The sequence below is a fragment of the Mercenaria mercenaria genome, unplaced genomic scaffold (assembly GCF_021730395.1).
Source record: "Mercenaria mercenaria strain notata unplaced genomic scaffold, MADL_Memer_1 contig_4363, whole genome shotgun sequence".
In the NCBI taxonomy this organism is placed as follows: Eukaryota; Metazoa; Mollusca; class Bivalvia; order Venerida; family Veneridae; genus Mercenaria; species Mercenaria mercenaria.
The window spans coordinates 80-21,181 of record NW_026462585.1 but is presented as its reverse complement, the minus strand read 5'-3'; the positions used below and the strand labels follow the sequence as shown (position 1 = coordinate 21,181).

Sequence of the window (21,102 nt, the reverse complement as noted above, 5' to 3'; positions counted from 1 at the left end):
AGCGCAAAACGTTCAGCGACAGAAGTTTTGGTACTGTTGGACCTAAACTCTGGAATGAATTGCCTCTCGAAATAAGGAACTCAGACACAATAGATGTCTTCAAAAAGAAGTTGAAAACTCATTATTTTGGAAATTACTTTGCACTCTTTTAGAGACTGTGACTGTAATTTTTAAGAAATTGAAGTAACGTGAACTGGATGATTTTATTGTGTAAATACATTCGAATATGAACTATATTATAACAAATACAAAATACAATTGTTTGTAATTACTTCTGGACATGTCGCAATAACCCACTTATTCTTACTTAATAAGAAGCAGCTGTCTTACTGTATCTTAATATTCTAATATTTTATTAATCTTATCTGATGTCCGATCTTTTTTTTTTAATGCTTACTAAATAGTTTATTCACAATGGTATTTATGCTAATTTATGTTATATATCATTAAATATCTTAATTTTTGTCGGATTTTTATGTATTTGTAAAACGCCATTGAATATGTTTTGCGTAAAAATAGGCATTTAATCAAATAAAACAGTTTCAGATACACAATGTAAGATTGTGTGCAGTGTAAATGGTCATGGTGTGCATGTTCCATGTACAGAGTGCACTGAATGCCTATAAACTGTAAGATTCACTGTATTCATTCCAAAAAAGACTCATAAGCCTTTTAGTAAGCTCACAAAATGGGCTTTTCAAAGCTGTTTGGCTCATTTTACCTAGGGAAGCCATAATTGAATGATCACTGAAAAGTATATGACACATATATGTACAAAAGCTATTCATTCTCATATTTGCCACATATTGGGCTGCTTAAAAAGGGCAAATTTGACCACAGGCACCAGTATCGGACCTGGGCCAAAACTATGTTTTTTTTCATCCTTAATGAGTTCAAAATGAAAAATATGTAGTGAAATATGGCCCCCTTCGTGAAATAGTGACAGGTAGTTTGTTTAATTGTCTAGAGGATTTATTTCACAACGGCCGGGGAAGTGAACCCATTGCTCGCAGGCTTGATTCTCGAGATTCTGGCCTTCAGTAGACATATGTATCTTTTGAAGGGGTGGGTGGGGGGGGGGGGGGTCATATTTCACTACATATTTTTCATTTTGAACTCATTAAGGATGAAAGCAAACATATTTTGGCCCGGGTCCGATAGTGGTGCCTGTGACTTTGACAGCTACAGGATTTTTCTTAGTTCAAGTTTTATTTTTTCATATGAATAGACTATGCGTTTCAATGTGCTTTTTGTAATGTGAATAGTTTTTGCTAAAATTGGAACAGTGATATTGTAACCAAACTTGAAGTGGCTCTTAGTTTGGATAGATATGTACTAAAGAAAATCTCATCAGACCAAAAAGTTATAAAATGTTTTTTTCATCTGACAGATACCATGTGTAACATTCGAAGCTGTCAAATTTTAGTGCGTAGTTCAACAAAAGTGTAACTTTCAGATTTAATTTGCTATACATCTGAGATTGTACTGGTAATTTTTTTTAATTTGAAGAGAAAAATAGGTCTAAATAGGTAATAAAGTACAGTTACCTGCCCTTCGTTACCAAACTAAAGGAAGTGTATCCGAGAGAAAAGAGGTCCCTCATTTCATGATGGGTTTGAATGTAAATAGATATCCTGAGCTTCTGAAAGTAGCCAAATTTTATATATCTGATGTAAATGAAGAGAAATGGGTAACAAATTGCTGGAAAATCATGGTTTCTTTTGCAAATGACTGCCTGCAGATTTGTACAAAAAGTAGGTTGGACCGCTTCACTTTGTAAAAATGCAATACCCTATTCATTCTGACAGATGTGTGGAGAAAAGTAACAGGTCAACAGGTCACTTCAAAGTGATTTTTGTGTTTCTCTCGGTTAGATTTCTAAAGAGAAGGTATTTGTATTTGTCTTCAGAACTTTGTATCGAAGCCTTACATTGATATATTTGTTTATTATACCTCACTTTTGTCTACAATGGTAAAATCCCATTACCCGAAAAGGAGATATTTTGACTATCAGAAACATTTCAACCTTTTTGACACGTGATCAAGCGAAAGTGACTGTCAGGTCATGTGACCGCGCTGATATTTTGAATGTCATATAAGGGCAAATAACTGCTTCAGTTTTTTTAGCCATATGATTGCCTTCCTTGTACACAATGTCATATTGTAATACGACGTCGCTATTCAATGTGTACACAACTGATTACCGCGCTGAAGATGAAACTGTTGAATTAAATGTATCAAAAACATTTTTTTTTATGTGTTTAGTTTTGTTTGGTATTATAAAATAAATACCATATGGCAGCGTGTGTGACATTGATGTTGTCAACCCTCGGAACAGAATGTCACCACTCGGCTTTCGCCTCGGGTGACATTCTGCCCTCGGGTTGACAATATCAATGTCACACACGCTGCCATATGGTATTTATATAATGTAGCCCTATGGGAAATTAATTGTACTTTTGAGCCGATCACCGCAATACATCTGAGGAAGACAACAGATCGTTGTCGAAACTGTTAGGGTAAAAATATATTTAAGTAGTGTAAAAAGAACCTTAATCCAATAAACACGTGTATTGTTACATGAATTTTATAATTCACGCAGTATTTACAACACCAGTATTTCATGACGCCTCCATACTTTGGTCTTTTCTGATATTTTTCTTTTTAAGGAGCTTTCTCCTCATGTCATATTTTGTTACAGTAAATGGAATGTTTATCTTGTCTTTAGAAAACAATCATCATAAATAAACATATTCCTTGATTAATCCTTAGTACCATATTTTGTCGCGGTAAGATATAATATACTAGTTTAAACGATGCTTTTACAAAATATTTCGAAAGAACATATGCACGTACATTCGTAGCTCAATTTAAAACAATTGCAAGCAGATTACCTTAGCTATGAGGACCGCTTCTGTTGACTTTTCCTCGATTATGTTGACCGCTCCTGTTGGTTTTGCTATTAATATCCAAATCCATCATTTGATAATTGTATGCAAATAACGCACAGTAAAGAAAAAAAACACGCTGGAATCTGTGTCAAAATTAAGTAAATATTCTTAATTTGTGTATGATACTTTATTCACAAATTGTGTTTACTCTCCAAGAATGTATGAAATGATCATAAACAGCAGATTTTCTTCGGAATACTTCCTTAAACCAAAGACATAAGGTATTGTTTTAATTACTGTTTGCGGATTCTATTTAAATACACTGTCAATCGTACGAAAAAAGGCGTGTTTGAGAAGGGAGGTGTGGTTGTATCTAACTCCTCTAATACAGAAGCACTGGCATATGAATGGCAGCATTAAAAGGACATAAAAGTTTCAGATTACACTTGATTACCAATACTTTTAGACGTAAAAACAAGTACTGCATGGTTGGACGCTTTATTGGAATTTGACTCTTCCTGTTGAAACATTTTCCTTCCGTTTATACAATGTTTGATATGTATTACAGATAAGTATATGAAATTTGATTATTTCTAGAATATATAAATAGCTAGCGGCTGATAAAATGCCAAATTACATCAGCTTTTATATATTTCCTTAACGCTGGTATATGATTAAACGGGAAATCCCGTACTGTTATTTCGCACCTTTATTGTAAACACGCAATTAACGAAATGGGTATACAAATGATAAAGAGCGGACGCAATGGTCCAAACAGACAAACATGATCCGTTAAATTCAACAGGTGTATTGTTATTGACTCTATTCACAAAGTTGAATAGAACATATAAAAATAGATTCAAAAGTAATATCCACGTTCAATCAAAAGAAAAAAAGTACATACTGATGACCCAGACTAAGTTTCACACTGTATCCGTTCTAGTTTAACCTAACATTCAAATATCTAAATTTCTATGTATGTGATAGAATGACCATAAATAGAGAAGGAAATAGATTAAGTGAAGGATATACAGCCGTTACGGAACAAGTGAGTATATCATGTGTCTAATTTGTGCAATTATAAAACCTCACCGCGCATTTCAGAACCCCATTCTCAAACTTTACACTGTGAATAGCTAAACTGAAAAATAATAAATAAATAAATAAATAAAATAAATATTATTCAATAAGTAATGCATTTATTACCCACGAGATTGTCAGATTTACTTTTTAACTGGTAAGTTATAACATTATTGAAGTTTGCAATTGGTTTTCAAAATCATTGCGAGAGCATGCGTGCGTGTGTGCGTGTAAGTTTAGCTCACTCGGTCAATAAATTGACATGGTGTTGGATGCTTAGCCAGCGTTTCAGTCTGTGACCATGCATGTAAGTGGCTAAGAATAGTGAATATTTTTTTCGAAGAAGTACATCTATTTTTGTAAGGATCAAACTGGTGGCAGCATTACGAATTGGCGAAAAACAGGAAACTTTCACAAAGTTATTTACCAGAAAGGACAAAACACTTACCGACATAGTTTTATCAAATCAACCCCGCCGCCATCCCCAACCCACAAAAATAAATAAATAAATAAAATTTTAGGTTCGAGGCAAATCTTTAGCTTACGTCGAGACCTTAAAACCATTAGTTTGAAATAAAAATCAAGGAATTCTTAACTAATACGTGTAAGATAGTTTTTCCTCTATATACTTATAAGTATGCTGAAAAAAGACTGACTGAATAAGTTTGCAAACACATATACTCAGGAACAGAACAAAAAAAAAACACATACGTTTTATTTAGACTTGTACATGATAGTAAATCGCCATATACATATATAATATATAATGAAACATGTTATCACATGTAAAAGTGTAAGTAAACATATTTTTGAGGATGGATGATTCATTCAATTTTATTAAAAATGAATCTAAGCTTTGACAGTACCGATATATATAAACAAGTAAACCTTATACACAAATTAAGAGTACCAAGTGAAGTCAGTTGCACTAATGATGTATCCAACATAAATAACAATATTATATTGTAGGTCAAAGCGCATTATTGACAAATGAATTGTATAAAATGAAAAATTGAAAAATAATACCTATGCACTACCATATGCAGAGGTGCCAAGGCGCCAGGAGATGGTCACATTTAGATCATCTTCATGGCAGCATACCCTTTGTTGCGCAGTGAGCAACACATGAGCGTCCCCTACCCCACGGAGGTGTCCACCGCAGGCGTAGGTTCCCTATAGCTGATGACTCGGCAATAGCTTTACAGTAAAATATGTTATGTAATTTATCATTCTGATATATTGGCACAATGAAATGGCGGCGTAAGAGTTTTATGTCTCGAAATGAGAAATTGAAAGAAGCGGTAAAAAAGTAAATTCAGCGGGTTGTATTTAACGAACGTTAAAACGTTATATAAACGTTAGCACCCACTTTTCTTTTCTTTTTTTTTCTAAAGCAGAGTATAGATCTTTATGGGAATATTAGTATCTAATAATCTGATACGCTAGAAAAGGTCAAAAACCGTTATGAGTGAGTGAATTTCATATGAGAAAAAGAACAGCCGGATTTATTGGTGTTCAGCCTACCAACTCTTGTTCTGGGTATTCCTCAGCAACCACCGGAAATCAGCGAAAATGCACAGAAAGCTTCACAGGAGATGCGCATTTTGTCTTCATGTTGCGGTCCATTGATAACACTGAGATACTGACCTTTGAATAATTAATATTAGAACACTATTACAATCCCTTGTACTGAGTATTCCTCAGCAATCACTCGCTGGAAATCAGCGAAAATGCACAGGAAGCTTCACTCTCAACAGGAGATGTGCATGTTGCGGTAATTTGATTGACACTGAGTTATTGCCCTTTGATTAGCAAATTATACCGAGTATTCGGCATATCATCCTATAGTCCGTTCTGATCATTTTACGCGGAGTTATTACTCTTTTATCATTGAACTTTAACATAATAAAACTGTAGCGCCATCCTTTCGGTCGTTATATCGTTATATAAAATCTACTTACTGGAGTTCTAAAAAAAATTGAAAGCTACAATACTAAGACAAGGTATGTGTCCGGGTATGCAATAATCTTACTTCGGGGAGCATCCATCAGATTTACCGATTTTTTTCTTGTATCATACAAGTCAAACTCATGAAATGTCTAGATTGTAAGAAAACGGGATACTTCAGGTTTTACGTTTCTACTTAAACTTGGTAGGGACAATCTATATCAATCCCAAATGTAATTATTAAACTAAGTTTTTGCCTGGAAATCTTTTTTTCGGATTGTTTCTCAGAACTAATACTTTTTTTCAAATTAGATCGGATCTACTTGTACCGGTTTGAAGAACATACAGGTACAGTTCCCCGTTATTTATCTTTATTTTATTTCTGCAGGTATGCTGGTAAAACTAATTTGTTTCTTAAAACGCTAATATTTCTCTAAAACTTGCGTTTACCATTTAAAACAATGTTTTGAATACACAATATCAATTTCTTAGGCCTATGCGACGCATATTTTAATACCCCCCCCCCCCCCCCCCCCCCCATCCACTGGGGAATTATCTATATTGTTCTATTCTAGATTGAGGAAATGCCATCGGTGATAGTGCTACAATATCTCTACTAGACTGAAAAGAATGCAAAGTGCAGATCCAAAAAGCGGTACTTCTCTTGACTGATGGGAAAAATGTCACAGAGCTAGGACCGGTGTCGTTTGACAGAATGGTTACAGAATCCTCGATTGATACCAGGGATTGATAGGTAGGTGCTAATTTAAAAACTAAATCGACTATTGTTTTCTAGTGTCAGTTTTAAAGCACATCTTTGAATGATCTTAAAGAGCATTCTTCTAAGAGCATTTGTGGTTAAAGCGTGCATTTATAAAACCTTCTGAAATTGTAACAAAACCCGTTTTGTGATCTCCACCTTCTCTCAGTGCGTGTAATCATGCTATAACATACTAGCTATAAGTTGGCAGGAGTGTGGTGGAAGTTCGGTTGGTGTGGAGGGCATACCTGACCCCAAGTGTGTGTGGCAAAAAGTAAATAATTAAGGAGTACTAATATCTCTGCATTAAATGCCGTGTCGTCGTAAGATAATATTATTATAAACACATAGTAATACCAAACCTTGGTCAAATTCCTTTGGTTACTAATTAATAACATTGTCCAAAAAGTTTTGGAGAACACAATACTGAAATGCACTGGTACCTAGTCCAATTGAAATGCACTGGTACCTAGTCCAGTTGAAAATACCCGTAGTGAATCGGAATTAAGACCTGCCGTCATTGTCGTATTTATCACATGACTGGGTCAACAGTACTTATAAAATAGACTGGTCCGGTTTATAGGCTGGTCAGGGCTTCAGTTATGTATAGTACATGTATTTGCCATCAAAATATTTCTATAATATGCTTCTTTCCCTTCAGTTTGGAACAGTCCATGTTTACAAATACGTTTATTTATTTTATGGACTGTACACCGTGGTCATATTCTAATTATTCCGAAACAATATTCTTTTTTCTCAAATTGACTTTGAGTCTGTGTAGAGTATTCGGAATAGTATAAAAATAACGTGAAATGTCATATTCAGATTAAAAGAATACACAATGCAAATTTTACAACAACAACAAAAAAAAAAGAATGTATCAAAATTATTTGTTTAACATGTTTATAGCGCTGCTGAGTACTGACGTCTCTTCTCTAATGATGCGAGTGTATCCGTTAGGACAACAGATGAGTACCACGAGAAAACGAAGAGTATTAAAGAGTCCAAACACTTTCATCATGTTCCGAAGAATCTTGCAAACTGATTGTAAGAGTCCTTCCAACACATGTGGGCGTACATTTATGGAATTGACATAAACAAGGTACAGTATATATACAGACTTTCTATGATTCAAGAGCGTTTAGTCACAAATTTAACTATAGGTAATGAATCCGAACTGACAATCGGAAATTTCCGTGAGATTACGTTATTCTCCGTGAGTGATTTCGGAATACTTCTGCCATGATTGTACACCCGAACTGGCAATCGGGGCCGTTATAGTAGATATGTGTACAAGGTTTCAGGTTTTACAAGTATGTAAAAAAATATGTCATTTATTAATTTTGTTAAAACTGAAGAAAGTAGTCCAACATCGGAAACTGCACATCCGAAAAAATTTGTTTTACACACTTGTAAAAAAATCTGTTAGCCAATCAAATTGAAAGAAACGTTCCAAAAAAGAAACAAATACTGATAATACATCTTTGAACGTAAATCATCGAATGTCATTATTTGATCATTCAACAAGATTCAGAAGGCATATTATATTTTAATCACTGCTTTTAGCGTACATTTATTTTTTTGCATCAGTATAATCTGTTTTCGTGTAAAATATAAATTGTGCCTAAAACTTTTATGAGTGATTTCATAAAAATCATGTCTTCGTTTCTTTTTTCATTGGTCGGACTTCTTAACGATATGTTATGCAAATAGGTAGCAAAAGGAGCAGTATTCGAGAAAAAGGTAGCATTAGAAGTAATATTTGACATAATTGGTAACACTATATATAAACAGTATTCGACATAAATTGATAGCACTAATAGCAGTGTCTGGTAAGAATGTAAGCAGTATTCTGCATATTTTGCAGTATTTCACATAAATTGGAAACAATTTAAACAGTATTCAACAAAAATAGACATTTACAAACTATTTATATATATACACTATTTACAAACTTCGACATAAATGGATAAAACTGTAAGTAGTAATCGATATAAATTGGCGAGGACGACAGAAATGAGGAACAGTAGAAGTGATATTCGACATACTATTATAACAGGGAGCACTTTGTCTATATTCTTAAATTATGAGCGTAACAATAATTGAAGAGGACAGAACATTTATGTTGAATAATACCATGTGCCTGTGGCCGGATTCGAACCACATCGCGCGGATGGAAGGCCAATGCTCAAATCCCCGAGTCAAAGATTCAACACCCATGTCGCAGTTGTCAGAGATTTTTTTTTAATTCAAAAGCATGAGCGAATTAAACACTTCCATTCTTCAAAGAAGTCATAATCTTTGATGGCGTGTTAGCCATTTTGGCATAGAAAGTGCTATTTTAGGTCCGAGATAAAGTCCGTATCCCGGACAAGTAATAAAAGAGGATAGAATTTTAATGACAAAGAATCGCCTGTGGTGGGATTCAAACCCGGGTCTCATGAGTGGAAGTCCAGTGCTCTCACCACTAAGCTGAAACGTTGACACTCTGATGCAGTTGTCGAAGATTGTATTTTCCTAAATTTAACAAGCTATACATTAGCAGTCGTAACAATAATTCATTGCACTTTAAACTTTCTAACTGTAAATGATACTATCAAATGTTATTATATAATAGCATTTTATAAGGTTGACATAATTTCACGACTGCCATTTAAAAAGCAGTCGCCGCCTTTATTGTATGATAATGACAAAAGTTGAATATAGGACTACTCACTCTCTGAACAGCTTCAAGTGGTTGATTTTACTTGAACTTGATAATATTCCCTCGATTTGAAGACCGATGGCGGTTCTCCAGAGGAAAACCCCGGGAGTCCCTCCTGACAGATTATGAATAAAACTACTCTCAGAAATACGAGATAAATGGCAATAATTACTTTCAATCTTGAGTTCTGAATACTACGTTTCCATACCATTTTTATAGTCAACAAAGCAGTTTCCAGTCACTTTGAAATTCTTATTTTCTTTCATTTTGTAGATTTATTTCATTCAGTGGTCCAGGCCTTGACAGATGTGTCAATCTATTCCGCCGTTTATGTATACACATCACAGAAGTACTAAAAACGAAGAAACAAGCGCAACATGTTTTAACTATGATTATTTCGTTACAATCATTAATTAGCAAACAATGGAGTGTTATTTCTTTGTGTTAGATGTAACATCACACCGACAAAAGAATAGGTCATGACATTTGACGACTTTCAAGGCAAACCTTTCATAATTGTTACTCGTATACCACTAAAAATAAATAATTTCCTTTTTAGGATACCTCCCAGTTTTTAAACAACGCATGCGCCCCCTCGTGACACATTGATATCTCCGGGCGATATACTGACAGCGCTCTTGTATTGCACGTGGTTCCTTGAAGATTGTGACAGGAAATAACGTAATGGATGTACTAGGTTTAAAGTTTTAATGCTTGATTTAGATTTGAATGTATACCTGCTTTGTTTTATTTTAGGTAAAGATGATATACATGTATTTGGTTGTTATCTCAGAGACTAAGAATGCACGGAAAAATCGTTCTACTTTGTACGTGCCCCTGGTTAATGTGATATAAACAAGATAGCGATATACGTACTGAAAGAAACTGATATATACATACCTAGAATGTTCAAAAGGATTCATGGATGAAATATAAGTGACAGTTACTCAGAAGAGGGTAAATATAGAATTTAAGAATTGAATCCGTCCTAAAAGGCTTGCTATATAAATAACATATTGAAGTGAGTGTGTTATACGTATGTATACATACCTAGAATGTTCAAAAGGATTCATGGATGAAATATAAGTGACAGTTACTCAGAAGAGGATAAATATAGAATTTAAGAATTGAATCCGTCCTAAAAGGCTTACTATATAAATAACATATTGAAGTGAGTGTGTTATACGTATGTATACATACCTAGAATGTTCAAAAGGATTCATGGATGAAATATAAGTGACAGTCACTCAGAAGAGGATAAATATAGAATTTAAGAATTGAATCCGTCCTAAAAGGCTTACTATATAAATAACATATTGCAGTGAGTGTGTTATACGTATGTATACGTATTCTTACAATTAGCTAATACTAATCTATTTTAAGCCGACCATTCTGAAGTAGTTCTACAACTTGTGTTAATCACTCTCGACACACAATTCCTAATGGAAGAGAAGCCCCTCTGCATGTTGAACGCCAAGCAAGGAAGCTATTGGTACCATTTTTCATGTATTTTTTATGAAGTGTCCGGGGATCTTTCACACGACCTCCGACACTCGAAGCTGAAACTCTACCACTAGGTTATCGAGGCGGTTATTAGGAATTCTTCGGTTATAGATGTAGGTCAACACCCACGTGGTTTTCCATAAACACGGATAATGCTTAAATTACAAACAGAGAATTCATAATTTGACGAGTTTACCTTAAGATATCCTGTGAGCTGTGAGAACGTGTTTTATTTCCTATAACGTGAGACTTGATACGCATGGTGTAAGTTTATGTGCGCACTTTGTAAGGTCCTGTGCGCACTGGTGACTGAAATAAATTTTCCTGAAGTTATTTAGCCTCTGACTGTACCATGGCGGTGTTGAATTGCGTTACTTTCATTATTTGTCTTGTCTTTGTTATCTATCGCTTTATTTTGTCCCTGTATATTGTGTAAATGTCAGTCATAAACTATAGAAGGGTTTAGTTTCCTGAAGGCGGCGGCTTTGGATCATTCTTTCTATCTGATGAATCTTTGTAACTGTTGAAACATTTTTATGAAATGTTTTATGATATTTAGATATGTGACATTAGATTATGAAATCTAAATTCATTTCATTCAGGTTCAGGTGTAAAAAGGCGAAATTCCACGAAACATTTCAAACTTTCACCTTGGCACAGTCGCACAACGTCTGTCGATACAAGTAATGCCGTCTGCTTGTAGAAGCAGTCGTTTAAAAACTGTATATATATTCTTTCATGTTTTTAGAATAGAGACCAGTGTTTTATTCTCTTATCCTATGATATTTGTTTACCAGTCTGTATTCTGGTCCTATGTTTTGTTTTAAAGAGATAACTCTTGAGGTTGTTTAAATTTTGTATAATTATGTCCACTTTCTTCAGAGCTCAGATGATATTTGCTGATATAGTATAAACGAGAATAATAGAAATTTAGAAAAATATCATTTCATTTTAAGTAAAGAAAAACAATACCTAATCGGTAGCCAGCTTACTAGCTGGCGAACATATGCCGTTTTGAAAACCTAATGTATGAATTTCTCCATCAAATTTCAGACGTAACGTCAATGCCACAGCCCATTTCCGGGGGAACTAACATGTTATCCTGGGAAACATCGGACGGTGTCACCGGCGTTTCAAGAAGAATAACATAAGATAATTAAAGAATTAAAGCAATACCGATTACATTATATTACATTGAACGAAAAAATGATTTAGAACCCGTGATAACGGTCATAGAAGTCAGACACCTTACCACAACTCCGCTGTGTCATGGGTTAACTATATAGGTTTTTTTAATAATGTAGATATTGTCAGGGAACAAATATTGCGTAAACTAACGAAAACACCCCAAAATATTGGCGAATATTATTTAGTGCAAGGCCAATACTTACGGACAATACACAGAGCAATATTAATTGTTTAGTTGATATCTACAGATACTGACGGTGTACTGACGGTGTGCTGACGGTGTACTGACGATGTACTGATGGTGTGTACTGACGGTGTGCTGACGGTGTACCGACGATGTACTGATGGTGTGTACTGACGGTGTGCTGACGGTGTACTGACTGTGTACTGACGGTGTGCTGACGGTACGGTGTGCTGACGGTGGGCTGATGGTGTGTACTGACGGTGTACTGATGGTGTGTACTGACGGTGTGCTGACGGTGTACTGACGATGTACTGACTGTGTGCTGACGGTGTACTGACGATGTACTGACGGTGTGCTGATGGTGTACTGATGGTGTGTACTGATGGTGTGCTGACGGTGTACTGACGGTGTACTGATGGTGTGTACTGACGGTGTGCTGACGATGTGCTGACGGTGTGCTGACTGTGTGTTTACGGTGTGCTGACGGTGTACTGACTGTGTGTTGACGGTGTGCTGATGGTGTACTGACTGTGGGTTGACAGTGTGCTGACGGTGTACGGTGTACTGCCGGTATATCGAACGGCTTTATATTGGGCTGTATGGCATAAAAATTTTATAAACCGCTCCAAATTACATAAAACGGTTTCATGATGCATTAGACGGCGTCAAGTTGTCATGAATCGTTTCATTTTACAATGCATGTACTCATGTTTCGTTTAACGGTTTCCGAGTACCTTGGACTGCATGACATCAAGTTTTTTACCGTTACGTCGCTCTGAATTACACAAAGCGTTTTATTATATACCTAAATAAATTCTGTAAAAAATCGGCCTGTATTTAACAATTAAATATGAACAGACAGACAGACAAAAACTTGTACCTTTAAAATTCCGTATTGTACCTTCCGTATTGTATGCTGCCGGACTATTTTCATAAATATGCACGATCTGACACATTTCTATAAATAACGCACATTAAAACTTCATTTAGTTCCATTTAATATCGACGATAAACTTTAAGATTTCATTCAAGAATGAAACAAGAATCAAATGGCGCCTCGTGAGATCCGATCTGGCAAAATCCACTCGAGCCGAATACTGCATCCCAGATCAAGCTACTGTTATAATAATAACCCTATTATATGCACTTAACGGCGTCAATAAAATCTGTTAAAGGCGTCAATAAAACCTGTTTTAAAGGTTTCAGATTCTTTACTAATGTTTTAAAAACAGGTAATTTCTCAGTCTGTGCTATACTAGCAGGCTACTTATTCCATAGGGAAATACCAGAAAAGCAAAATGACTTTAACCCAAAACCTTTGACCTTTGGAACAGCAAAAGCACCTTTGTGATTTCACCTTGTCCTATATGAATGTACAGTATCCTGTAGGATGCAATAGACGGCGTCAAGTTGTTATGAATCGTTTCATTTTACAATGCATATACTCATGTTTCGTTTAACGGCTTCACCTTGAGCTACATGGTATCATGTTTCGTCGGATGTCAAATTTCGGTGCATTGCAACATTTTTGTTTTTTAATGCATCGATCGTTTCATGTTTAAATGAGAGGCATGAAAGTTTTGTTTTAAAGGTTTCAAAATCCAAAGCGTTGAATTCAAATTTATTGGACAGGATGGCTTTTAGACAAGACGGCGTTGAAATGCACTGCACTGTCTGACTTGAATGGGTGATATATTTACTAAGTAAGCTGCCACCCATATTAAAACCTCTTCAAAAGATTGGTTTTCCCATAGATTTGTGTTTCGGGTTTAATGCCGTTTTTTCTCATCAGTATTTCAGTTATGTAACGGCGGGCAGTTAACGTAACCAGTGTTCCTGGATTCTGTACCAGTACAAACCTGTTCTCCGCATGTAACTACCAACTTCCCCACAGGGATCAGAGGTTGCGGACGACTGATTTCAAACACAATGTATTTTACCAAATCGTCACGGAGATCATACGCCCCTCGCGTGTGATCTAACGCACAACCCCGCGATCTGTAAATCTGAGTTAAGCGGGCGGAGCCCAGTTGAATGAAAAAAAGACAACAGGTAGACCAATCATTGACTTTCAAACTGGTCTGTCAGAAAATCAAGCAAGATGACCTCAACTTTAATGTGATCATTAATGTTGTTTGTAAAAGAAGTAAAAAATACCCAGCTATTTATTTTTATAGCTCTTTGTGGATGTATACTAAACTGATGTACACACAACTAGCCTAAATGAAATTAATGCAAATATGGCCACATTAGTGTACTGGGATAAATCGGGGCATAAATTAAAGCTCACTTAATGTTTGTTTATGGTATGCCTCTTACATGTTTCAAACACTAGGAATACTGGTTAAGTTCTATGTTTTCAAATATATAAAGTATGAAAGAAATATATGGCCAAGGCGCATTTAATGTCCAATTATTCATTCATTATTGTATCAAGAATGTTTGCGGGACGTATGAGAAAAAATGTTGACATCATGCATTCTCTTTATATACGTAATTAATTCTTTTTACATTTATTTTAGTGTTTTTGTCTTTTGTCACATCTAGGGTAATAGCCTTGATCACAGATCACAATGTGTACGAGAAAACAGACACAGGACTGACAGTGCATATCAGGAGATAGCCTTATTGTTATTTGTAACCATTTCTGAATCAATAATGTAAAATATCTACTATTCATAGGGGGACTATTTTTGTGGATTTTCTCACCATATCTGTAAGTGGGACAAGTTCCCAAATAAAGAGAAGACAATCATTCATATTGTAATTATCTTTAAAATCAATAAGTTTGCATCAGGACAAATTATCAATAATTATTTCGGTTGAAACCATAACTGTTATGGAACCAGAATTATAAATTTTATTTTATAGTGAGACACAAGTCGAGCAAGCATAGATGGCTCGATTTCCAGCGTTAACTCGAACAATATTCTTTTTATTATTATTATTAAGGGGGCGGGGGCTCAATGTTTGAAACGACAGTTCTATAAATGGCGATCTATCTCTAAATTCGTGGTTGTCTGTGTGGTATGATTCAAATTATATCACTACATAACTGCGGTGGTTCCAACGCCGCGGTGGTGGAGGATTCGTCGCAGAAGCGGTGGATAAATATGGTCGAGTGAATGTATTTCCACTGTCATCGGTAAGTTTCCTAATGAGTTTACCTTAATTTTTCATGTTTGGCTGGAAACAACAAGTGAGACAGGAGCCCACATATGTTCTCTTCCAGCCACAAACACTTGTTCATAACAGTTTTTGGCCATTAATGTAAACACTTCTTAACAGTTTTGCGAGGGACATCTGATTTTGAAAAATTTCGATTAAAATAGTTGAAGATTTGTACAAACCAACCCCTGATTACGTTTGCATTGTAACGTAAATATGACAGTATCAAACAACTGCACTTTCCTTGTGATCGGGGAATTTTTAATGAAGATACATAAGATATTCGGCCAATAAAGATTCCAACGCAGTGGGCGGAGGATATAATTGCAACGCATTATGATGTGTCCGATTCCTTTAATATCATGTTCTGGGATTTAAACTTAATTAAAGTGCACTTTTCACGGGATATGACTAGGTTATGACCATTACATCTCTCTGACACTAGATAGTCATACCAACCCGACGTTTAGAAGTAGTATATATAGGCGATAACACCTTCTGGCTGGCCTTCTTCCCAATAAGATTGCTACGATGAATTCTTACAGATGCATGTGTTTTAGTTTTCAAACATATATCCTTTCCGCAGCCTTAACGTACTAAAACGTATTAGCGTCTGATGACTCTTTCACGCTTCCGTAGAAACAACATTTGTTACACGAAACTCATTTTGAAAATATTTCTGAAATGTCTAGGTCTGCAACTCTCAAATACGGTTATATCTTACATCTGAGGCATATACTTACACTCTCAGATTACATCAAAAATGACATTTTGAGCGATTTGATGAAGTTCTAAAATTATCAATGTACCCTTGGTCCGTTACGGACCACTGTGGGATTTCTGTTTATCCAGAGCTCAAATATTTTTTCATAGATTAAAAGCTGACATGCTGTACTTAAGTCCAGGTAATTTCAGTTCGTAATAAAGTCCACGCGCATACATTTAGATAGGGTGACCCCTGCACGTGAGCCCTGACTATATCTACGAATCAAAATGCGGCTTTTGTTTTCAAGTTTAGCATTTCTACTTTCATTTTATTTACTTCCGGAAATAGCTGAAGGTCGAGTGAAGTCACTTTCTGTGTTGTCAAAAATATACATATGCCTGGCGAGATTGCATAAATATGTGCTGGCCGTCCTAAGGATATAATGAAACATTTCTGAATTTAACTGAAAGTAAATATTCAAATCAACCACTCTATCTATTTTTAGAATGACCCGATAAACAGCCAGGTTTATACAAACTTAGAGAAATGTGATAACTGATGTGACCTGATTACAGAAATACTTCTTGAGTTATTGTGATCGCTTGATGTCCGGCGTCCAGTTCTGTCGTCTGTCGTCTGTCTGTCTCTCTGTCGACTGTCAACATTTAGCCTGTGGATACGATATAGGCTGTATTGTTCAACTGACCTTCATGAAATTTGGTCAGAAGGATAACCTTAATAAAATCTAGGATAAGTTTGGAAATGGGTCATCTCGGGTCAAAAACTTGGTCACTAGGTCAAATCAAAGAATAACATTGTGTATGCGAGAGAAGCTGTATTTTTCAAATGATCGTCGTGACACTTTGTCAAAATGATTGTCTTGATGAAACTAGGCTAGGTTCGAACATGGGTCACCTGGGGTAAAAAAGTAGGCTACTAGGTCAAATCAAGGGAAAACCTTGTGTACGCTATAGAGGCTCTATTTTGTAATTGATCTTTATGAAATTTTGTTTAGAATGATTGCCTTGGTGAAATCTAGACTGAGTTTGAATATGGGCTATCTTGGGTCAAAACGTAGGTCACTAGTACAAATCAAAGTAAAGCCTTGTGTAGATATAGGCTGTATTTTTAATTGATCTTCATAAAATTTTGTCAAAATGATTATCTTAAAAATCTAGGTCGAGTTTAAGTATGGGTCATTTAGGTCAAACATTAGGTCACTAGGTCAAATTAAAGAAAAACATTATGTATGCGATAGAGGCTGTATTTTTCAACTGATCTTTATGAAATTAAACTTGAATGACTGCCTTGATAAAATCTAAGTTGAGTTTGAATATGAGTTATCTGGGGTTTAAAAGTAGGTCACTAGGTTATATCAAAGAAAAGCTTTGTGTATGCGATAGAAGCTGTACTTTTTAATTGATCTTCATAAAATTTGGTCATAATCATAGCCTTGATAAAATCCAGGTCGAGTTCGAATATGGGTCATCTGGGATTAAAAAGTATGTCACTAGATCAAATCGAAGGAAAACCTTGTGCATGTGATAGAGGCTGTATTTTTCAATTGATCTTTATGAAATTTGGTCAGAATGATTGCCTTGATGAAGTCTAGATCATGTTTGAATATTGGTCATCTGGGTGTCAAAAAGTAGGTCACTGTGTCATATCAAAGAAAGTACTTGTTTAAACTCAAGAGACCACATCTTTGGTTTAATCCTAATGAAATGGCCAGAATATTTGTTTCCATTTAATCACTAAGTCAAACATGTTTGCACTGTTGTAGTGAGTTTCTCAGGTGAGCAGCCTAGGACCATCTTGGCCCTCTTGTTTATCTTTTGTGATGATTAACATGCGGTAATAATTAAGAGCAAATAGCCACTGTTAGGCAGATTATCTTACTCATATTGAAATTAAGATTGACCACACAGATCTATGACATTGTTATAAGAAATACTATTTCAGAAATACAATTGAATAAAATCAAACTATAGTTCGTGCATTATGATTGGTGAAAGTGACCAAAAATGACACCAAAGGAAAATGAAAGCTTCCATTATTAAAGTCCATATAAGTGATATCTTCAAGAATACCTTTTTTTCTGAAATCTGAAGGGTGTGTAAAAAGTTCATTCCTATTTTCACCATAGGCTTTATTTTCAAATGAGTAGGCAAGTGCCGCTGTAATTCAAACATTCAAACAAGAACACATACCAGTTTTAAAAAAAATGAATAAAATGATATAACTTTCGGACAAACTGCATTCTTTGTCTGTAAAACATATATACTTTGAATTCACTCAATTTCGAAAAGGCAAATATTCTTACTGCTCCCATCAACTTAATTATACATTTCACACATACTGGTCACTTAAATAAATTCATGATTCTGCCTTAAGTAGCTCAAAGGTATGTTCATCCGAAAATGAAAAGGCTCAATCAATATCAGTTACGAAATGTTAAAGCTAACCTTTAAAATATTCAAAAGCTTTTTTTATCCGAAATGGCATTATCCAAACTTGGCACACTTTTTTAATGTGCAACCTAGCTAACGGTCTACATGTAAAAGTGTATTTGTTGACATTCTTGTATACCAAAGATGTATTATAGTATAAATGTAAGACGTGCAACAGAATCCATCCGTGGCCGCCCGCTTAGCTCAGTAGGTAAGAGCGTTGGTCTACGGATCGCTTGGTCGCGAGTTCGATCCTCGGGCGGGGCGTATGCTCTCCGTGACTGTTTGATAAACGTCATTGTGTCTGAAATCATTAGCCCTCCACCTCTGATTTATGTGGGGAAGTTAGCAGTTACTTGCGGAGAACAGGTTTGTACTGGTATAGAATCCAGGAACACTGGTTAGGTTAACTGCCCACCGTTACATGACTGCAATACTGTTGAAAAACGGCGTTAAACCCAAAACAAACAAACAAGAATCCATTCGACACTTTTCAGTTTATTAGGGGTAATAAAACGAATGTGAACGAATTTACTAAACACATTAATCAAAAAGAAAATACGAACTAGTTACATATTATAGTGACCCGTCATTATAAAATAATTTCTTCTTTTTTGTGAACCAGATTTGGGGAACAGATCTTTTTTCATGAACATATTTCTAAGTAAGTAAGACAGTTTAATATTCAGTTTATATTAAAACAATATCAGCATGTGAGCCAACTCAGAAGGGTCATTCGAAAGTTCAATGACGTTTTGACCAAAGAGAGTACTCCTGAATTTTGTGGGGAAGTTGTATGATTACATTGGTTCAGTTAATTGACTCTTGATTCATAACCCGAGTAGTGCTTAGCCTTTAGCCTGCTAAATTTCTAAAATGGACTGGTCCATCATTCATTTTGGGCAATGTTATTTATTGTTGAAGGAGTGTTCACTGAAAATGTACTGACTGAAAAGCCAACAGTGCAGATCAGGATGTTGATCTTGGCCTGCACTGGTCGCAAAGGCAGAATCTCATGCCGCTAGCAGGCTAATAGTTAAATAGTATTATAGCTATTTCAAGAAATGACCAAATAGATAAACAACCACCATCTGTAAGAATGAGTGTCCCTAAGGTACATGTAAGGAAAATAGAACTATATATATTTTCTTTATATCAATATTTACCTCCAGAACGATATCTGTGTAACAGTTCTTAACTTAAAAGTAAATTTTCTAAGTTATTTTTAATATAACAGAGGTTGTTGAAAATGTTCAATCTATTAATATCATCAAAAACATCTACATGTAATTATATGTTGAAAAGCTTGTCATGCAGAATAATTGCGTTCTTTCGTGAAAAAAATCAGAAGAATAAGTATCTAGTTACAAATTGACAGTGACATGTATTAGGCCAAGCCCATTGTTTAATGTCTAACATTTTATTGAAAGAATGTAGCAGTTTGTACAGGTTTAGATATATTGAGCTTAGACTAATCTTTGTTTTTACCAGGCGACATAGTTATTTCTGTATGTTTTTTTTTCCCAAATATACCAAAAAAAGAGATTCACTGAATAAATTTGAAAACGAAGTTTTCAAAACGCATCAATTCAGAGAGGTCCCAATTATCAGTCTGTCACCTTGTAACATGACTGTATTACACCAGTGTTATCAGAAAAAAGCACCACTGGCCAAGTGCATCATTTTCTGTGATATTACCATGTGTAAATGCAAAACTAGCAGTGAGTAATTCTATTTTCTATATTCCACTTTCTGAAATCTCTGTATGTCTTATGGTGCCACATTAGTGACATACTCATTACTTTTATTTCGTGTCTTTATTTAACACAGTTTTCCGATTTATGACAATAAAATAAATAATGTGATCTCGTAAAGAAAACAAAAAAATATCCGTATAAACGGAATCAAGTACAAAAAAGATATAGATTCTTATATATCTTAAAACATTTTTGTTGTGTATTAATTTAAATAACAAAACATTAACTGATAACAATTCTATAAAGAAGCATTAAAAGCATCTTCTATAAGGCTACCAAAGCAAATATATATATATATCTATAAAAGATTTTACGTATCTGCCTTGGTAAGACTGCTTTGGGGACAGCCAAATGTTAGCAAAGCATCTAATCTGTCTTGCATTGAGGGTTTGAAAAACTCCTGTGACCGTAGACTGACATGCCAGTTCATATTTCTAGCCAACCATTTCAAAATCAGATCACGATACTAGATAGACTAGGGCATTTTCTTGCATTATATACAGCGAATGACGATATTACATGACTAAATATATTGTCACGTTACAAAATGTTCACGCTGTCTTAGATTTTACCCTAAAGATAGACGGATGAAGTTTTCCGTGGGACAATGCTCGTACAAATGTATGAAGCCCCAAACCCGTAAGGAAGGCTACATAACTGTTTTCGTGGGTTCGTAAGCTATATAAAATTTCCTAGGAACATCAAGCCTCAAATTCAAGCTTGAAGTAAGTTATGGTTTCAACTGAACTCTGTAACGAATAAAC

General features: G+C 35.2%; 1 protein-coding gene across 1 annotated transcript; it reads right to left on the bottom strand.

Moving 5' to 3' along the window:
• Window positions 1-12,315: 12,315 nt before the first annotated feature.
• LOC128553829 (histidine-rich glycoprotein-like) lies at window positions 12,316-12,852 on the bottom strand (the record flags this gene model as incomplete). Its single annotated transcript, XM_053535016.1, has 1 exon — window positions 12,316-12,852. A coding segment is annotated over one exon (537 nt), but the record flags the coding sequence as incomplete, so codon positions are not given.
• Between the last annotated feature and the right edge of the window lie 8,250 nt (window positions 12,853-21,102).